General features: G+C 44.5%; 1 protein-coding gene across 11 annotated transcripts in view; it reads right to left on the bottom strand.

The window, feature by feature from the left end:
* Positions 1–14,902, bottom strand: part of UBR4 (ubiquitin protein ligase E3 component n-recognin 4) — a 124,533-nt gene that overhangs the window by 69,739 nt on the left and 39,892 nt on the right. For all 11 annotated transcript variants that reach the window (XM_059691000.1, XM_059691003.1, XM_059691004.1 and 8 more), the window contains 18 exons: positions 14,662–14,860; positions 14,115–14,303; positions 13,349–13,412; positions 12,092–12,283; positions 11,520–11,590; positions 11,285–11,432; positions 10,626–10,853; positions 9,598–9,768; positions 8,301–8,483; positions 7,264–7,422; positions 6,782–6,934; positions 6,156–6,383; positions 4,799–4,956; positions 3,410–3,581; positions 2,887–3,088; positions 1,831–1,994; positions 1,192–1,408; positions 136–352 (listed from right to left, as the gene is read on the bottom strand). In XM_059691000.1, the coding sequence (XP_059546983.1) occupies positions 136–352; positions 1,192–1,408; positions 1,831–1,994; positions 2,887–3,088; positions 3,410–3,581; positions 4,799–4,956; positions 6,156–6,383; positions 6,782–6,934; positions 7,264–7,422; positions 8,301–8,483; positions 9,598–9,768; positions 10,626–10,853; positions 11,285–11,432; positions 11,520–11,590; positions 12,092–12,283; positions 13,349–13,412; positions 14,115–14,303; positions 14,662–14,860 (3,115 nt within the window). The remainder of the gene's footprint in view (positions 1–135; positions 353–1,191; positions 1,409–1,830; positions 1,995–2,886; positions 3,089–3,409; positions 3,582–4,798; positions 4,957–6,155; positions 6,384–6,781; positions 6,935–7,263; positions 7,423–8,300; positions 8,484–9,597; positions 9,769–10,625; positions 10,854–11,284; positions 11,433–11,519; positions 11,591–12,091; positions 12,284–13,348; positions 13,413–14,114; positions 14,304–14,661; positions 14,861–14,902) is intronic.

The following is a 14,902-nucleotide window of genomic DNA, read 5'->3' as shown; positions in this document are numbered from 1 at the left end:
ATTGGGAGTTGTGTGAACACTTGAAAATCACGGGCTCAACCTGAGGCAGTTAATAGGGACTGACTCTCTCAAGACACAGGTTCTGTAGGGAGTGAGAAATGGTGATACTGAAGCCAGCCCCTTCAGTGCTGGTACCTCTCCAGGACAGTTCCACTGGTTGTGGTGGGGGCGGCGGAGTCGCTCTCTCCAGTGCCATTGCTCTGGTTCAGGTTTGAAGGACAGATGTTGCTGACAGAGGCAGAAGGGAATTCTTCCGGGGGCTCATCTGGCCAGCCAAACTGCTCCTTAGTCTTGCCATAAATTTTTACAGCATCGATCATGGTGACACCTGCTGGATCCACCGAGGCCCCAACTGTAATAAGCAAGAGAAGCTATTAAGCACATTCTCTGAAGGGCTAACACCACCATCTTCAAAGCAAAGACCAGAATAAGTTTGAGCAAAGTAGCAAATCACATGCATTTTTAGTCATAGAGCTTGATCTCCTGCAACTTCAGCAGCACCTTAGTCTGTACAGATATTAAATACATGAAGAAACAGCCCCGCAATCAAAGCCTATGAGGTCTACTATTTGGAAGAAGAGTCGCTGACCATCACTGTAGGAACCAGACCCTCTGCACTATCAGGACACTGTATCGCCAACCCCCTCGCGCAGAGAACTCTGAGCACTCCCTTTGTTCAAAGCACAGATCCTCATCATTCACACAAACAGCATCAGACAGCTGGCCAGTAAACACTATAGAAAGATGCCAGCCTTATGCAAGACTCGGGATTTATATTCAGGGTTTCAAGTTTTTAACAGCCTGGCAAGGCAAGGCACTGTCAAACACCTCAGTGCCGTGGACCTATGGCTGTCTCTGTGCTTTAAGGAAGCCTTGTGACTTCACGTGCTAATCTTGCCTCCTCTCTGCATAAACACGCAGGCAGCCCATCAGCAAGGCTGACCAAGCCTATAGATGTGGAACTGAAGCAGACTTTGACCCTATCTCCACCCCTCCCATTCTCAAGTATATCCCTTTCCTGTCACCTTGCCTCTTTCATATCTCAAATAAAGCTCAGAGTTTCATGACAGTAGAGGCCACAGAGATATCAGCATAGAGGGTCCCCAAATACTCAAGAGCCAGAGAGAAGTGGCCCCCATGTCAGCATCACAGTGGGAAGGGTACAATCTGTGCCAGGGGCTGGTGACTCACTGAAGAGGTTCAGTTTCTTATCAGCCTGCAGGGCCTCTTCTCTGGTGAAGGGGAAGTCGAACCAGCGGGAGCGACTCAGGTTAAGCTGCATCGTTCTGCCAAAGATCTCGATATATGACGGAGCCCGTTCAATTGCCTGGGTCCCAATCTGGATCCGCATGCCCGTCATCACCATCGTGCTGTTGTTGTTACTAATCTCAATGGTGAAGCCACCGGGCTGCAGGAAAGAAAGGCTCACATCAGAGAACGAATACAGTTCTTAAGGGCAGACCTGTAAACCTTCCTCTGACAGTGTCTCAGTGTGGTCCCCACAACACCTTCATCCTTTTAACTCTCCAGTAGTAATTTCCTTCCTTCCAAAGCCAGGCAAATTGAGACAGGGAGCAGACTCTCTACAATTTCAGGCTTCCTTCTCCCTCGCAGTTACCACCCACCTGCCCTCTGCACAGCAAACCTGTTGGTAACGTTGTACAGAAGCCCTTCTGCATGGGGTGAGAACAAATACTCACCCCAGGGACCATTTAACTAATGTCTAGGGGCAGTGGCTGTGGGTATATACTTTATACTTGCACGCTCAAGAGATGTGCTTTCCAACAACGACACTGCTTGAATCTGAACCCAGCCTGACCCAGTCCTCACCTTGGTGTTGGCCACATACATGCCAGTGGAATTCAGCCGGTGCTTTATCTGTTGTGCATTGTAGACCTGCAGAAGGTCATTACCACCAAACTCCACATCTGTCAGCTGCTGGTTGTGTTCAAAGAAGTCAATGGGGAAGGTCACCTGGCTGGATGTGCGGGTTGCTGTGGAGAGCAGCACAGATTGCCAGAGAGCACTGGTAAGTGTCGCCTCTCCCACCTCTGCGCCCACTCTACAGGTCGCACTCTCCCAGCTCAGCCCACACACACATGCTCCAAGCTTTCTAGACAAACTCTGGATTATAATGTTTGCATCAGTATGATGCCTACATGTGGCTAGCTGTACCACAGTTATTATCCCTATAACCACAATATCACCTAGCAGGACAAAGAAATCTGGCGCTGGTGTTGTGTACAGTTACTAACAATAGGTCCTCTCATAGCTGGTTTGTTTAAAATAAGTAGAACGATTTCTTTACTGGAAGATGAGCTGCATCACTATCTCACAGGCTGGGACAAATTTCAGGTAATGGGAGGACCCCCACAATGGTCTGTGCTTAGCCAGATTCACTCACTCCTACAGTCAAGCTTTCACTCCCTGAGAATCCTCCATCAGTCAGGAGCAGGATACCAGCTCGGAGACCCAGGAGGGGCTCTTCACTACTCAGAGAAATTAACCAGCAACTGGAGAACCTACTCCTCAGTTCTTGCACTTCCCACCAGGCAAGCAATTTTCCCTGAACCCAGAGAAAAATCTCTCAAACAAGGTCCAAAAGATAATTCTTTACTGGGCACCTGAGGACGGATGACCCTAAGTGGAGAGCCAATGGGTGCTTCCCATTAGTACAATGTGTCTCTAAAAGCCACACAGAGCATTGGTGGCCTCAGGAAACTTGAGTCCATTTTTGGAAATTAGCTAAGACATATCCCTACCTTTACAAAACAGGGAAGTCAGACAGTCACCGATTCTTTATGGATATTTACAACAGTCTACTCATCATCTAGAAGACTGCCCCCCCACCCCTCCACCCCCTACCCTCGACTTGAGGGGCCTTACTGATGGTGGCTGCCTTGCGCTTCCGAACAGGCTTCATTATGCTGATGACACTGCTGGGCTGCAGGGACGGCTGAAGCCAATAGGAGGTGTTCTCCACGTTGGCCATGTAAATGCGCAGGCTGCCGTCCTCACACAGCAAGATCATCGTTGTCCGCTGCTGCTCGTTGCAGGCCGTGTGCCTAATGGCGACCATGTCTTGGATCTAGAAGGGGACAAAGGAGGGTGTTAGCTCCCGCACCTACAGATCAGAACCTCAGAGAGAGAGAGAGAGAGAGAGAGAGAGAGAGAGAGAGAGAGAGAGAGAGAGAGAGAGAGAGAGAGAGAGAGAGGGGCGCGCAGAGAAGCAGCTGGTTTCAGAGTCAGTTGTGGGGATGCAGAAAGATGGCACGCACGGGTGTTGAGGGGGAAAAATGGATCCCAATTCTTATATCGGCTCCACTGAAAGAGCTGGGAAAGTAGACTATACAACATAAAACTAGAGCAGGTTCACGCAATTCAAGTGATGGGAGAATGTGGCACTGACCTTTGCTTTAGCAGGAAGAGTCTTTATTTCTTGAATAAGAAAAGTGTCTGGTTTCACCATAACTACCAGCGGCACACCTGTAGTTTGCTGGACACAACACACCAAACCAGGGTGGTTCATCACCTCAGACCACTGGCAAAGGGCAGGAGACGTTTTACTGCCACCATTGGAACTGCAGACAACAAAAGGGGCCACGGTCAGGGTCACAGCTCCATCATCTATTGGAGCTGTCCTTGAGCTAAAGGACATCCTCACTAAACACCTGACTCTCAGAGCAAGCTATTTGTCCGGGACTCAATTACCCATGAGTCTCATTTCTATTCTGAGCCATGTATATACTCTCATATGCCCCAAAGTCTGCCCCAGCAGGAGTCCTGGTTAGGATCTCCACTGCTAGGCTCCACTGTCTGAGGGAATAGGTGACTCTATTGTGCCTAGGAGGTTGTCACTACATAGGGCTGTGGAGCTGCCTAAGGCTGATGACCCAATTTCCTATTAAGAATCTCCAGTCCTACCCAGTTTGGCTCAGTGGAGCGTCGACCTGTGGACTGAAGGGTCCCGGGTTCAATTCTAGTCAACGGTATGTACCTGGGTTGCAGGCTCCTCCCCAGCCTGGGCCTTGGTCAGGGGTCATGCAGGAGGCAACCAATCGACATGTCTCTCTCATATTGATATTTCTATCTTTCTCTCTCTCTTCCACTCTCTAAAAATCAATGGAAAAATAGCCTTGGGTGAGGATTAAAAAAAAAAAGAGTCTCCAAGCACTTCAAGTTATGTGTGAATGACATCTATTTTATTTCATCCCAAACCAGTAATTCACAAAACAGAGGCCAGAAAGTGCTAGAATGGCTCTTCAATAGCAGATAAGGAAAAAAATCCTAAACCCCTTCCCCCTCCCTAAATAAAACAGTCACTACTTCACACACATCTCTATTATCTAAAAAGCTAATGGAATCTTCTAGCTCCCCAACCCCAACTATGCCCCCACTACCGATTCCATGTTCTATGACCAATGAGTCCCCCAAGAGGCAACTTAAAGGCCATTATGACAACATGCATGTCCAGGAGAAACTTTCCCTTCTCAAAACTCAGTCATCACATTAAAATCCGTTTTGCTGCCCTGACTACAGCTTTTCCTTCTGAATGACAGTGGCCCCACAAACTACCTCTTACGGGTTAGTCTCCATGGTGGGGACAAACCATGCAGACAGCCCAACCTGCCAACACTGGATGCTGCTTGATTGTGAAGAGACCCAGCAGGGAAAGGAGCTGTCTGGTGGAGGAAAGTACATGTCACCAAATTCCTAACAGACACAGTGCTTGGGGGGGAGGTGAGCCCTCCTGGTGAATGTGGGCATTATGAAGCCAACATGCAGGGCTCATTCCAACCTTTTGATGTTGATGGAGAAGAGCTGCAACACCTCCAGAGTCGTCCTGCTGATGGTGGCCGCAAATGACTTGCCTTGACAATAGCTGAAGAAGAGCATCTGCAACACGTGGGAGTAGTAGACAGACACACCACCACCTGCCACCTGGCTGTTACTGTCCTGTCAGGACAAAGACACGACGTCTGCATTAACTTCTCATGTTGCCTTGGGTACCAGCTTCCCATTTTGCTGGTTATTAGTTTTAAATCAAGATTCTGAGCTCTCAATCCGAAAATACAAAGATAGTGTAAGGAGCCTCTGGGACAGCTTCAAGCGTACCAACATCAGAATTATAGGGGTGCCAGAAGATGAGAGAGAGCAAGATATTGAAAACCTATTTGAAGAAATAATGACAGAAAACTTCCCTCACCTGGTGAAAGAAATAGACTTACAGGTCCAGGAAGCGCAGAGAACCCCAAACAAAAGGAATCCAAAGAGGACCACACCAAGACACATCATAATTAAAATGCCAAGAGCAAAAGACAAAGAGAGAATCTTAAAAGCAGCAAGAGAAAGAAACTCAGTACCTACAAGGGAATACCCATACGACTGTCAGCTGATTTCTCAACAGAAACTTTGCAGGCCAGAAGGGAATGGCAAGAAATATTCAAAGTGATGAATACCAAGAACCTACAACCAAGATTACTTTATCCAGCAAAGCTATCATTCAGAACTGAAGGTCAGATAAAGAGCTTCACAGATAAGGAAAAGCTAAAGGAGTTCATCACCACCAAACCAGTATTATATGAAATGCTGAAAGGTATCCTTTAAGAAGAGGAAGAAGAAAAAGGTAAAGATACAAATTATGAACAACAAACATGCATCTATCAACAAGTGAATCTAAGAATCAAGTGAACAAATAATCTGGTGATCATAATAGAATCAGGGACATAGAAAGGGAATGGACTGACTATTCTTGGGGGGGGAAGGGGTGTGGGAGATGCTGGAAGAGACTGGACAAAAATCGTGCACCTATGGATGAGGACAGTGGGTGGGGAGTGAGGGCGGAGGGTGGGGCGGGAACTGGGAGGAGTGGAGTTATGGGGGGGGGGGGGGGAGAGGAACAAATGTAATAATCTGAACAATAAAGATTTAATAAAATAAAAAAAAAAAGATTCTGAGCTCTCATAGTCTAAAACATGAGATCCCTGGGCTAAATTTTAAAAAGTGAGAATAAAGAAACATCAAGTTGAATTTAGTCCTAAAGGACAATAGTTTTTGCTATTAGGTAAAAAGTTAGAAGAAAAAAGAACAAGAATAGAAGAGTTGCTAAGCTAATTAAATCGGGAATAGAAGGAAACGGCAACATTTGCTCTAACCTTTAGGTCCTCGTGGTTGATTTCCAGAACATTAGTGACATAGAAGGGTCCCTGCTGGGCACTGCTGGCCTCTTCCATGAGCTGAGTATAGATGTACCCAGCTGACGACATTATAACAATGATGTTCTTTCCCTCCTCATTAAAGAGGAAGGTCACATCTCGTATCTTTGAGCTTGGCAGGAGAAAGTAGAAGGTTGGACTCAAGGCATCAACAGACAGGTCATAAATCTGCAGAATGAAAGGAAAAAAGATGAAATCAGGGAGATCTATTGCAGCTCCACCCCCAAATTATCCTGGTTAATCCCAAGAGCTGCAATTGGAGAGCAAGTGCTAGGCACTGATGAATAAAGTACCTGTTACTCTCCCTCAAGGAATGAGCAGGGGAGAGATACACATCAACAAATTCTGCCACAAGTACAGCAATAGCTGTGCACTTGGTATGCTGGGGAATTTTACATTGCCTACACACAGAAAGCTCCTGCTCAGCAATGTAACAAAAGGCAACAAAATGTTAGGATTTTTTCATTTTTTATTTCTGAGAAAAGCTAGCACTCAATGGAGATCAGACATTCTGGATTTAAAAGCAAAACCATTCTAGGACCACATCATCAGAGCAGTTACTGTACCTTGACAAAATCTGCGGTGACAATCGCTAACTCAGTCTGTGAACCAGGTAACCACACGGCTTTGATGATGAAGTTTCCTGTTGCCAACTGGGGGTGCAACACCAAGTGATCCGAAACGGAGCCTGAGCTACTGAAGGTCAGCACATGGCAGTCCTGGACACAGTTAAGGAACAGAATGGTTGAAAGATGATTTGGAAATAGACTAATTCATTTCAGAGTTCTAATGTTTCCTATTCTTCCCTAATATTCCCTGCCTTCAGACAGTATTCAGACTATCTAGAACATATTCAGGTTTCAAGAACATATAAAGATTATTCCAACATAAAAACAATCTAGAAGAAATTCAGAGAAATATTTCTTTTGCATTCCAATCATTTTTAAGTTTAACCTCAACAGCCAGTAAGGAAAGTGGTGCTAAGAACAGGAGAGAGGTGACTAGGACCCACAGCTCTAGGTAACCAACCCTGGATCATGACTGTTACCTTCAGCCCACACACAGCCAGGTAGTCTTCCTTGCATGGATTCCCAGTGAGGCTCAACACAGTAAAGGGGACTGGGGCAGATGCTAGGCGGGTCAGCGTCAACTTCCTTTTGCTGGAATCTGCTTGCTTCAGGAGTGCAGAGAGCTGCAGAACAGTGATCTGCAAAGGAACAATTACCAATTTATTCTTAACCCTAGTCTTCTCAGAGAACACAGCAATAACAAACGCTTCTTCAATAGGGATATTAGTTTGCAGGTTTTTATTGTGGATAAGCCTCTGAGGAAAACCCTAGCCCAATTTCAGCCTCTATTTCTCCTGGCTAAAAGATACGGAACATCTTCATTTTCTCCACCCAGTGAGAACCAATAAATCTAATTTCTCTTTCTATAATCAGTTCATAAAAATAAGAAATTGCTATGTACTATATCCTTTCTAGTTTACTACGAAATATTTTTGAGTGTTTTCCAGCTCTTTTAAGAACTATTCATATCTCTAGTTTGTTCTTTTCACTTAAGATAATGTTAAAACAACTTAACTGGTGATGGAGAAGCCAGAATACAGAAAAACATGAAGATACCCACAACTCTCTCACCTTCCACGGGTTCTAGAACACAACATATAAACTTCCTTGTGTCCTTTGAGGGCTGGGAGGAACCAAATAAGGAACACTCAGTTTTCCTATGAAGCTGTTTGTCTCTTGGCTTATGTCTTCCAGAGTGACCAAACTGGGCAGACTGGAAGCCACTCTGTCAAAGGTCATTGCTGGTCATTACCTTTCCCTGGGGCTTGAAGGATATGCTTTGAGTGGGGATTTACTAATGAGAAACAGAGCCTTTGTTCGTCATACTGGGTCTAAGTCTGATCAAGTCACCAAGTGTTCCAGTAGAAATGCTCATTGAGCACTGTCCTTAAAGCATTCTCAGAACCTAATAGATTTTTCCCAAAGGGCCAACCTGAGCATAGTCATCTATCTGTTTTACTTAGCACTTAAGATAAATAAAATCTAAAATGAGTGGGAAGGAAATGGGAGTACCCACCTTGCCTTTCTCATGACTGACTGCCAAATGTTGGCGACGCCCATGGGGAGAGGAGAGTACACACATAGCCACCCGCCTGAGTACATGAGCGCTGATTAGCTGTCGAATAGTCTGGCCCTGGTCTCCACTGTAATTCATCCGAACATTCTCAAAGGCACCTTCCTGGGAGCCTAAGGTGGGAACCTGGCATAGAGGGAAGCAGAGAGAGTAGGCAGTAATGAGGCAAACAAGATCAAGTGGATTCACACACGATTTAAGTGACTAAGATACTGCAGTTAGGTTATTCAGGAGCAATGGATGCCAATCTCTGTCCATGGACACAGGTAAGTTTGTAAAGTTATTGGCAGCAATAACAACAATGTAGCGAATGTTTCATAAAGCTACATTTACTTAATAAAAAGTATTGGCTCTTAAAAATGTTATAAGGCTTTTTTTAAAAAAGTATAGTGCTATGAAATTCTTCTCAATGATCTAAGCAGGGAAAATGAAAAGTCAGCAGCTTTTAGGGTTACCAACACCACCCAATATTTTTTAGCTTCATCTTTCATATCTAGAAGTTCAAAAACACTGGTCTAAAACTGTGACTGTTTTTTTATTTATTTTGAGAGTGAAAAAAACATAATGGACCACATAGGTATTTCTTACATTCAGGTACCTTAAGGACATGGATTCAGAAACATTTTTACACTGCTGTGTAACCATTGTGTAAACTTGTAACTGATTTTTAATAAAACACATGTGTGTAAGTATGTGTGTGGATTTCCAAATGAGAATTTTTTCCTTAGAAACAGTCACCTTGCGAGACCTAGTCATGTCCGTCATTTATTTTTGCGCTTCCAAAGAGGCCAGGCAGACCCACCGGAAGTCCTATAGTCAGTGCTGAGCACAGGTTTTAAAGTGGATACTCACTTACAACTTAAAACCCATGTCATAAGACCTAAAGGAAAATTACCTAAAGCAAAAGAGGACAAACATTATTTTTGCAACCCAGATGAGCCTTAGGGGATAAGATACAATAAGGAGGTTCTCTATTTTATATACGGAAGAAATTTATATTATAATTCTCCAAATGAAGATCTTCACATTGTGGCAATTCATATACTTATATGAACTGAAAAGGGGACTTACTCCAAATGATTTCTTTAGCATACACACCTCACATGCTGATTTTCATACTGGATGTCATGGTACCTTAGGTTCTAAGTTCTAAATGGTCAGGGATCAACTATTCTAAGGATATTTCTTAGAGTACCTAGCACACTTTGGCATCTAAGTTTCCTGACCCTGACACACTCACCATGAGCTGGTCTGTCATCTCAACCACCTTGTCCACTGTATGCAGCTCTCGGAGAGCTTGCTGAGCCCGGCTGCTGCTCCCCACGGCAGAAGCCTGCTGAAAGTTGGTCTGAATGGCATCCATGAGGAAATTGAGCATGTCTAACACGAGAGGAGCGAAGGAGAAATTGGCCTGAGAAAAATCCAAATACACAAATGAAAAAAAAAAAGAAAGAAAAAATAATGGGTCATACTCATCATAATAATCTTGCCAGTATCTACCCTCAGAATCCATTATGGAGAATCATCTCATTCCCTCCATAATATTGGATTTGATTCCAATCCGTATGTTACTATGCTATTAACTCTAGAGCAGTGGTTCTCAACCTGTGGGTCGCGACCCCCTTGGGGATCGAACGACCCTTTCACAGGGGTCGCCTAAGACCATCGGAAAACACATATATAATTTCATATTGTTTTTGTGATTAATCACTATGCTTTAATTATGTTCAATTTGTAACAATGAAATTGGGGGTCACCACAACATCAGGAACTGTATTAAAGGGTCCCGGTATTAGAAGGTTGAGAACCACTGCTCTAGAGCAATCTTTCTAAACCAGGAGTCTCATGTAGATACCCTAAAGCTTGATCATGTCCATCATGCATAATTAGTTAACTTCTCTCCTGTGAAACTAGAATGGTTCTAGTTATGTACAATCCTTACGAAAACTGACAAAATAATCACTCAAATCATGTTCTGTATTCTATGCTTCAGATGAGGAACTCTGGCTGAGAAGGGGTGCTCTAGTGTATTACACAACTAAAAACTACCCTCACACAAACTCCCATAATACTCAGTGATACATCCTTTCCTAACAGGTATGCCTGACAACACATACCATTTATTCACACTGTGGAAATAAGAGAAAGAGGAAATAGCTCCAAGTCCCACCAGTGGAGCTGCAAAAACAGCCTTGTCCATTGTTTGCTAGTGAACCACCTGCCAGGCTCCGCCCTCTGCCCACGGTGCCGGGTGCCATCAGAGCCCACCTGGTTCTGCAGCTCCTCCCGGCAGCCCTCCACTGTGCGGCACAGGCTGCTCTTCTTAGGCTTCTCCTCATCAGCAACCTTGCCATCGCTGATGGTGACTTTGGCCTTGTCAGCTGGGGATGTGCTGGCGTGGCGCACCAGACTCTCTGAAACCCTGGGTTCACTCTGAAATGCTGACTCCTTCATGGTGGAACTCATGCCACTGCTAGGTGTTCGCTTCACCAGCGCCTGGGGACAGAAAACAGCAGAGGCCCTAAGCTCTCACCACAAGCACAGATGAAATACTGCCTAAGATCCTGGAGGGAAATCTGACCCAAAGGAGAAATTGGCTAGCCACTTAAAAGATCCAAAGGCCTGAATTCTGATCTTCATGGTATTCACCTAATATCTATGTAAAAATTATGCAGAGCAACTGGTCTTAATTATAACATCTGAAATTATGGAGAGGGTCTTAGAAAAAAGTTGCAAGATCTCAAATGACCCTGGAAGTTCTAACAGGCTAAGTGAAGTGCTTAAGCCATGATCAGTGACAGAACAGACTTTACTCCTAGACCCAGGTCACCAGGAAGGTGACATGAGAATTTCCCAGTTTGGCTGAAGCATTCCCATGTCACTAACAAGCCACCCTTTTTAGCCCAGAGAATGCTCCAATCTCTCACCAAACAGCTGCCATCTTCCTTGGCTCCACAGTCACAGAAGAAGGATCCGTATTTGGCATAGGAAATCTCGTGATCCTTGTGGCATACCTTGGCACATACTGTGCACACCCCCACCCCATCCACCATTTTGCAGGTGTGGCAGTGGTACCTACAAAGAACAAGAACCAGCAAATGAGCTCAGAAGTCCCAACAATCAAAGCCTGGAAAACGGTCACCTAAAAAGAACTACTCTTACCAATGCTGGTTCATGAATTCTTTCTGAGTGATGGTGAAAGTGCAGAGTTTATTGCAAAGAGAATCTTCATCCTTCAAAGATAATAAGACCTTTTAATCAGACCTATATCCCTCCAGACACCCAGAAAAACACAGCCTATATAAATAGTTGACTCTAGGAAATGGCTTGCAGGCTCTACATGTGCTACAATGTCAGGTGAGACCTTAGAGTTTGTGGTTAAGAAAAAGAGAAGTCGTATGCTTTCTCTACTAGGGGGCTCACACCATTCCCATGAATAACTCATCCCAGAAACTCCATTTCGGATGCAAAAACTAAGGAATAGCAGAATTATTGATTCTGGATGGAAGGCAGCATATGTTTATTAAATAGTCCTTTCCCCCAAGAAATTAGGTCCCGACAGCTTGCTCCGCAGGCCTGGAGAAGCATTCTGGCATTAATCACATAAACTGGGAGAAAGCTATAGGACTATAAAGAGTTTTGAAGCTCACGGCTGGGAGAGAGGGTATGGGCCTGTTAGTGTGAGCTCTGCAAGTGCCAGTCAGGAATTACTCTATGGTTCCCTTGGTACTTACTGAATCCTCAGCCTGGGAGTCTTCCTCTTCCACTGCCAGCTCCTCTACCCAGTCTGAGTCCACCTCAATGGCCCGTTCTTCCCCATCCATCGAGAGGTGACTTGGGCCTTGACCGTTACTCTGGCTCAGTGCATTGGTGACATCAGCCAAGTAAGACATAATATGGCATGTGCACTCCAGAACGACCACATGCTACAAGAAAAGAACACCACACCATAGAAGCCTTAGTCCCCCATATTTCATTATAATGTAAACTATGTTTTGTCAAGTTTACAAAACTATGTTTTGTAAAGTTCAATTTCAGAGGAATGGTATAAGAGAAAAAAATACTTTAATTATCCATTTCCCCAACTCTTAGCACTACGACCACATATAGCTGGTCAATAAATAGCACTGAATTACTGTGTATTCTTAAGCACAAAGATGAGTCTTTACAAAATATTATAAAATGAAATAAAGTTGAAATAAGGAAAAGGGAGAAAAATGAAGACAAATATTCAAGAAAAGACTAGATTAAAAGTATGCCTAGGTTCTCATTAGCATCTTTTAACCATAAGTAAAAGACACTTAAATTACTGGTTTTAAGTCAATGCAGTAGAGGAGAAACAGCTTCAGAGGTCAAGTGGAAAAATTTCCAGCAACCCTTTGCAGGTAGTTCTTGCCTAAAAAACTCCAACAGTCTGGCATCAAAGCCTCAGATTTCTCAGTTCCTCACTCTGCACAGACAGTTCAGAGCTGAAAGGATAAAGATTAGCAAGAAAGAGGGAGAAAGGAATGGTGTCGTGGTGGTTGGCCATTAGCTTCCTATGCCAGGTTCATGAATTGAGGGGTGAGGGTTTGGGGAATGCCTGAATGTAAGATTTCTGTCAGTTTCAAACCATTTTCTCAGCACAGTGACCTGAACCCTTAGGCAAAGTAAACCATCCTAGTATATAGACTGGAGCTGAAGAGATAGTCTGTAACCCCACATAACACCTCCTCAGAGCAGATGGAGGCAATGCAGGAGCAGGAGACAGTGTTCCACAGCATAGCGGTATCTAAAAATAACTGGAGTTCACTACATTTTAAGGATTCTGCCACCCAAAAGGTGTTAAAGGGCATGCAGTTTGCAATTACATTTTTCTAGGTCTTTGAAACTTGTAGCCTCTTCCTCTGTAGGCTGGCCAGGGACAGAAGCCAACAGAAAGGAGAGACTTCCACCTGACACAGACAGAGAATCGTCACTTGCTGACTGTTGTCACTCCTCAGTTTTCTTACCTTTCCATGCATTACATTGGCATTCAGTTTTTCCACCACATTCTTCTGTGACAGGTACTTCTTGCTATCCCAAGGAAAGAAAAAGGGGGAGAGGACACAAAATCAGATGAACCAAAGAAAGGAAGCATCTTCATAAATCTTGCATGAAGTTGTGGACACTATGAAGCAAAGGCATCCTTAGAAAACTACGTAGACAATCAGAGGTCTGTGGTGCTCTGGCCTTATCACTGACACTTAGTACACTTTCCCCCAAGACTTCTCCTAGGAATAATGAACAGAAAACCCTACTTAGAAACAGTGAAGATGAAGTCTAATGTGAACAGAGTTATTGATAAAAAGGCAGGGATTCAAAAAAAAAGGGCAGGGATTCAAGCCCTGGCTGGTGTGGCTCAATAGTTGGACCACTGACCCATGCACCAAAGTGTTGTGGGTTCAATTCCTGGTCAAGAGCACGTACCTAGGTTGCAAGTTTGATCCCCAGCCCCAATCAGGGTGCATGAGGAAGGCAACCAATAGATGTGTTGACACCAATGTTTCTCTTTCTGCAACCTCCCCTCCCCCATTCCATTATCTCTAAAAATCAAATGGGAAAAATAGCCTTGGACGAGGATTAACAAAACAAAAAAAGGGGGGGGGGGAGATTCAAGTTTCTTTTATACTCATTCTGAGCTACAAAGAAAATAACCTACAATTAGTTATCCCCTTTTATCTAAGAGTAAGCAGTGTTGTAACATATGGATGGGTTCCTCCAATTTCATCACCTTACCATCTACTTAGCCAGTCCACAGCAGCATTATGAAGCTGAAGATGGCCAGCACCTTGACCTGCACTGGCCAGGGTGGCCATCACAACCATGAGTTCAGGGAAACCAGTTCCATCACCGTTGGCCAGCATCTCTGTTGCCATGGGGATCAGGGTACCCAGAAGCACAGCACACACACCTTCCCCAACTTGGCTGGGAGGAAGAAACAGCAAATTGGTGAGTAATTAACAGGAATCTGACTCCATCTACCTCTGAATTCGTAAGAGTAACTAAGGAAAGTCTTAAATTAAACATTAAATGCATGACTATATATACTTTGGACTTGGGCTCCTCGAACAGAAAACTTTCACCTATGTTACAACCAACAGGTCAAGTCATTGCAAAAGTTTTTCCATGACAAAAAGCAAGGAGCTCTACTAGATTCCTTAACTCTAGTGAAGGGAGCTTTGGAGTCACTGAAAATACTGGCCTGAAAAAAAGATCACTGCAAAATCTCTCAACATATTTCTGGAGTCGTTAGGGCTACATTACAAAAATGCAATTGTTCTACCTGTTTTCCCGAACAATGTATGTAGTCAGTAACTGCAACAGCTGCCGGTTCTCCTGAACCATATCCAGCTGATCGGAATCTTTGGGAGGCGATGTGGTCATGCGGGTGAGCCAGGCCTGGAGACGCACAGGCTCCACGCAAGCCAGCTGTGCCAGAGAGCCACAGAGGTGCAGAAGACTCGGGTTAGGGCTCTTCTCAGCTGGGGACAGACGGAGAGGCCAAGGTCAGTGAAGGAGGGTAA

This window comes from Myotis daubentonii, chromosome 3, assembly GCF_963259705.1.
Source record: "Myotis daubentonii chromosome 3, mMyoDau2.1, whole genome shotgun sequence".
NCBI lineage: Eukaryota > Metazoa > Chordata > Mammalia > Chiroptera > Vespertilionidae > Myotis > Myotis daubentonii.
Note: the sequence above shows the minus strand (reverse complement) of the source record. Positions and strands in the feature narration are given on the sequence as shown.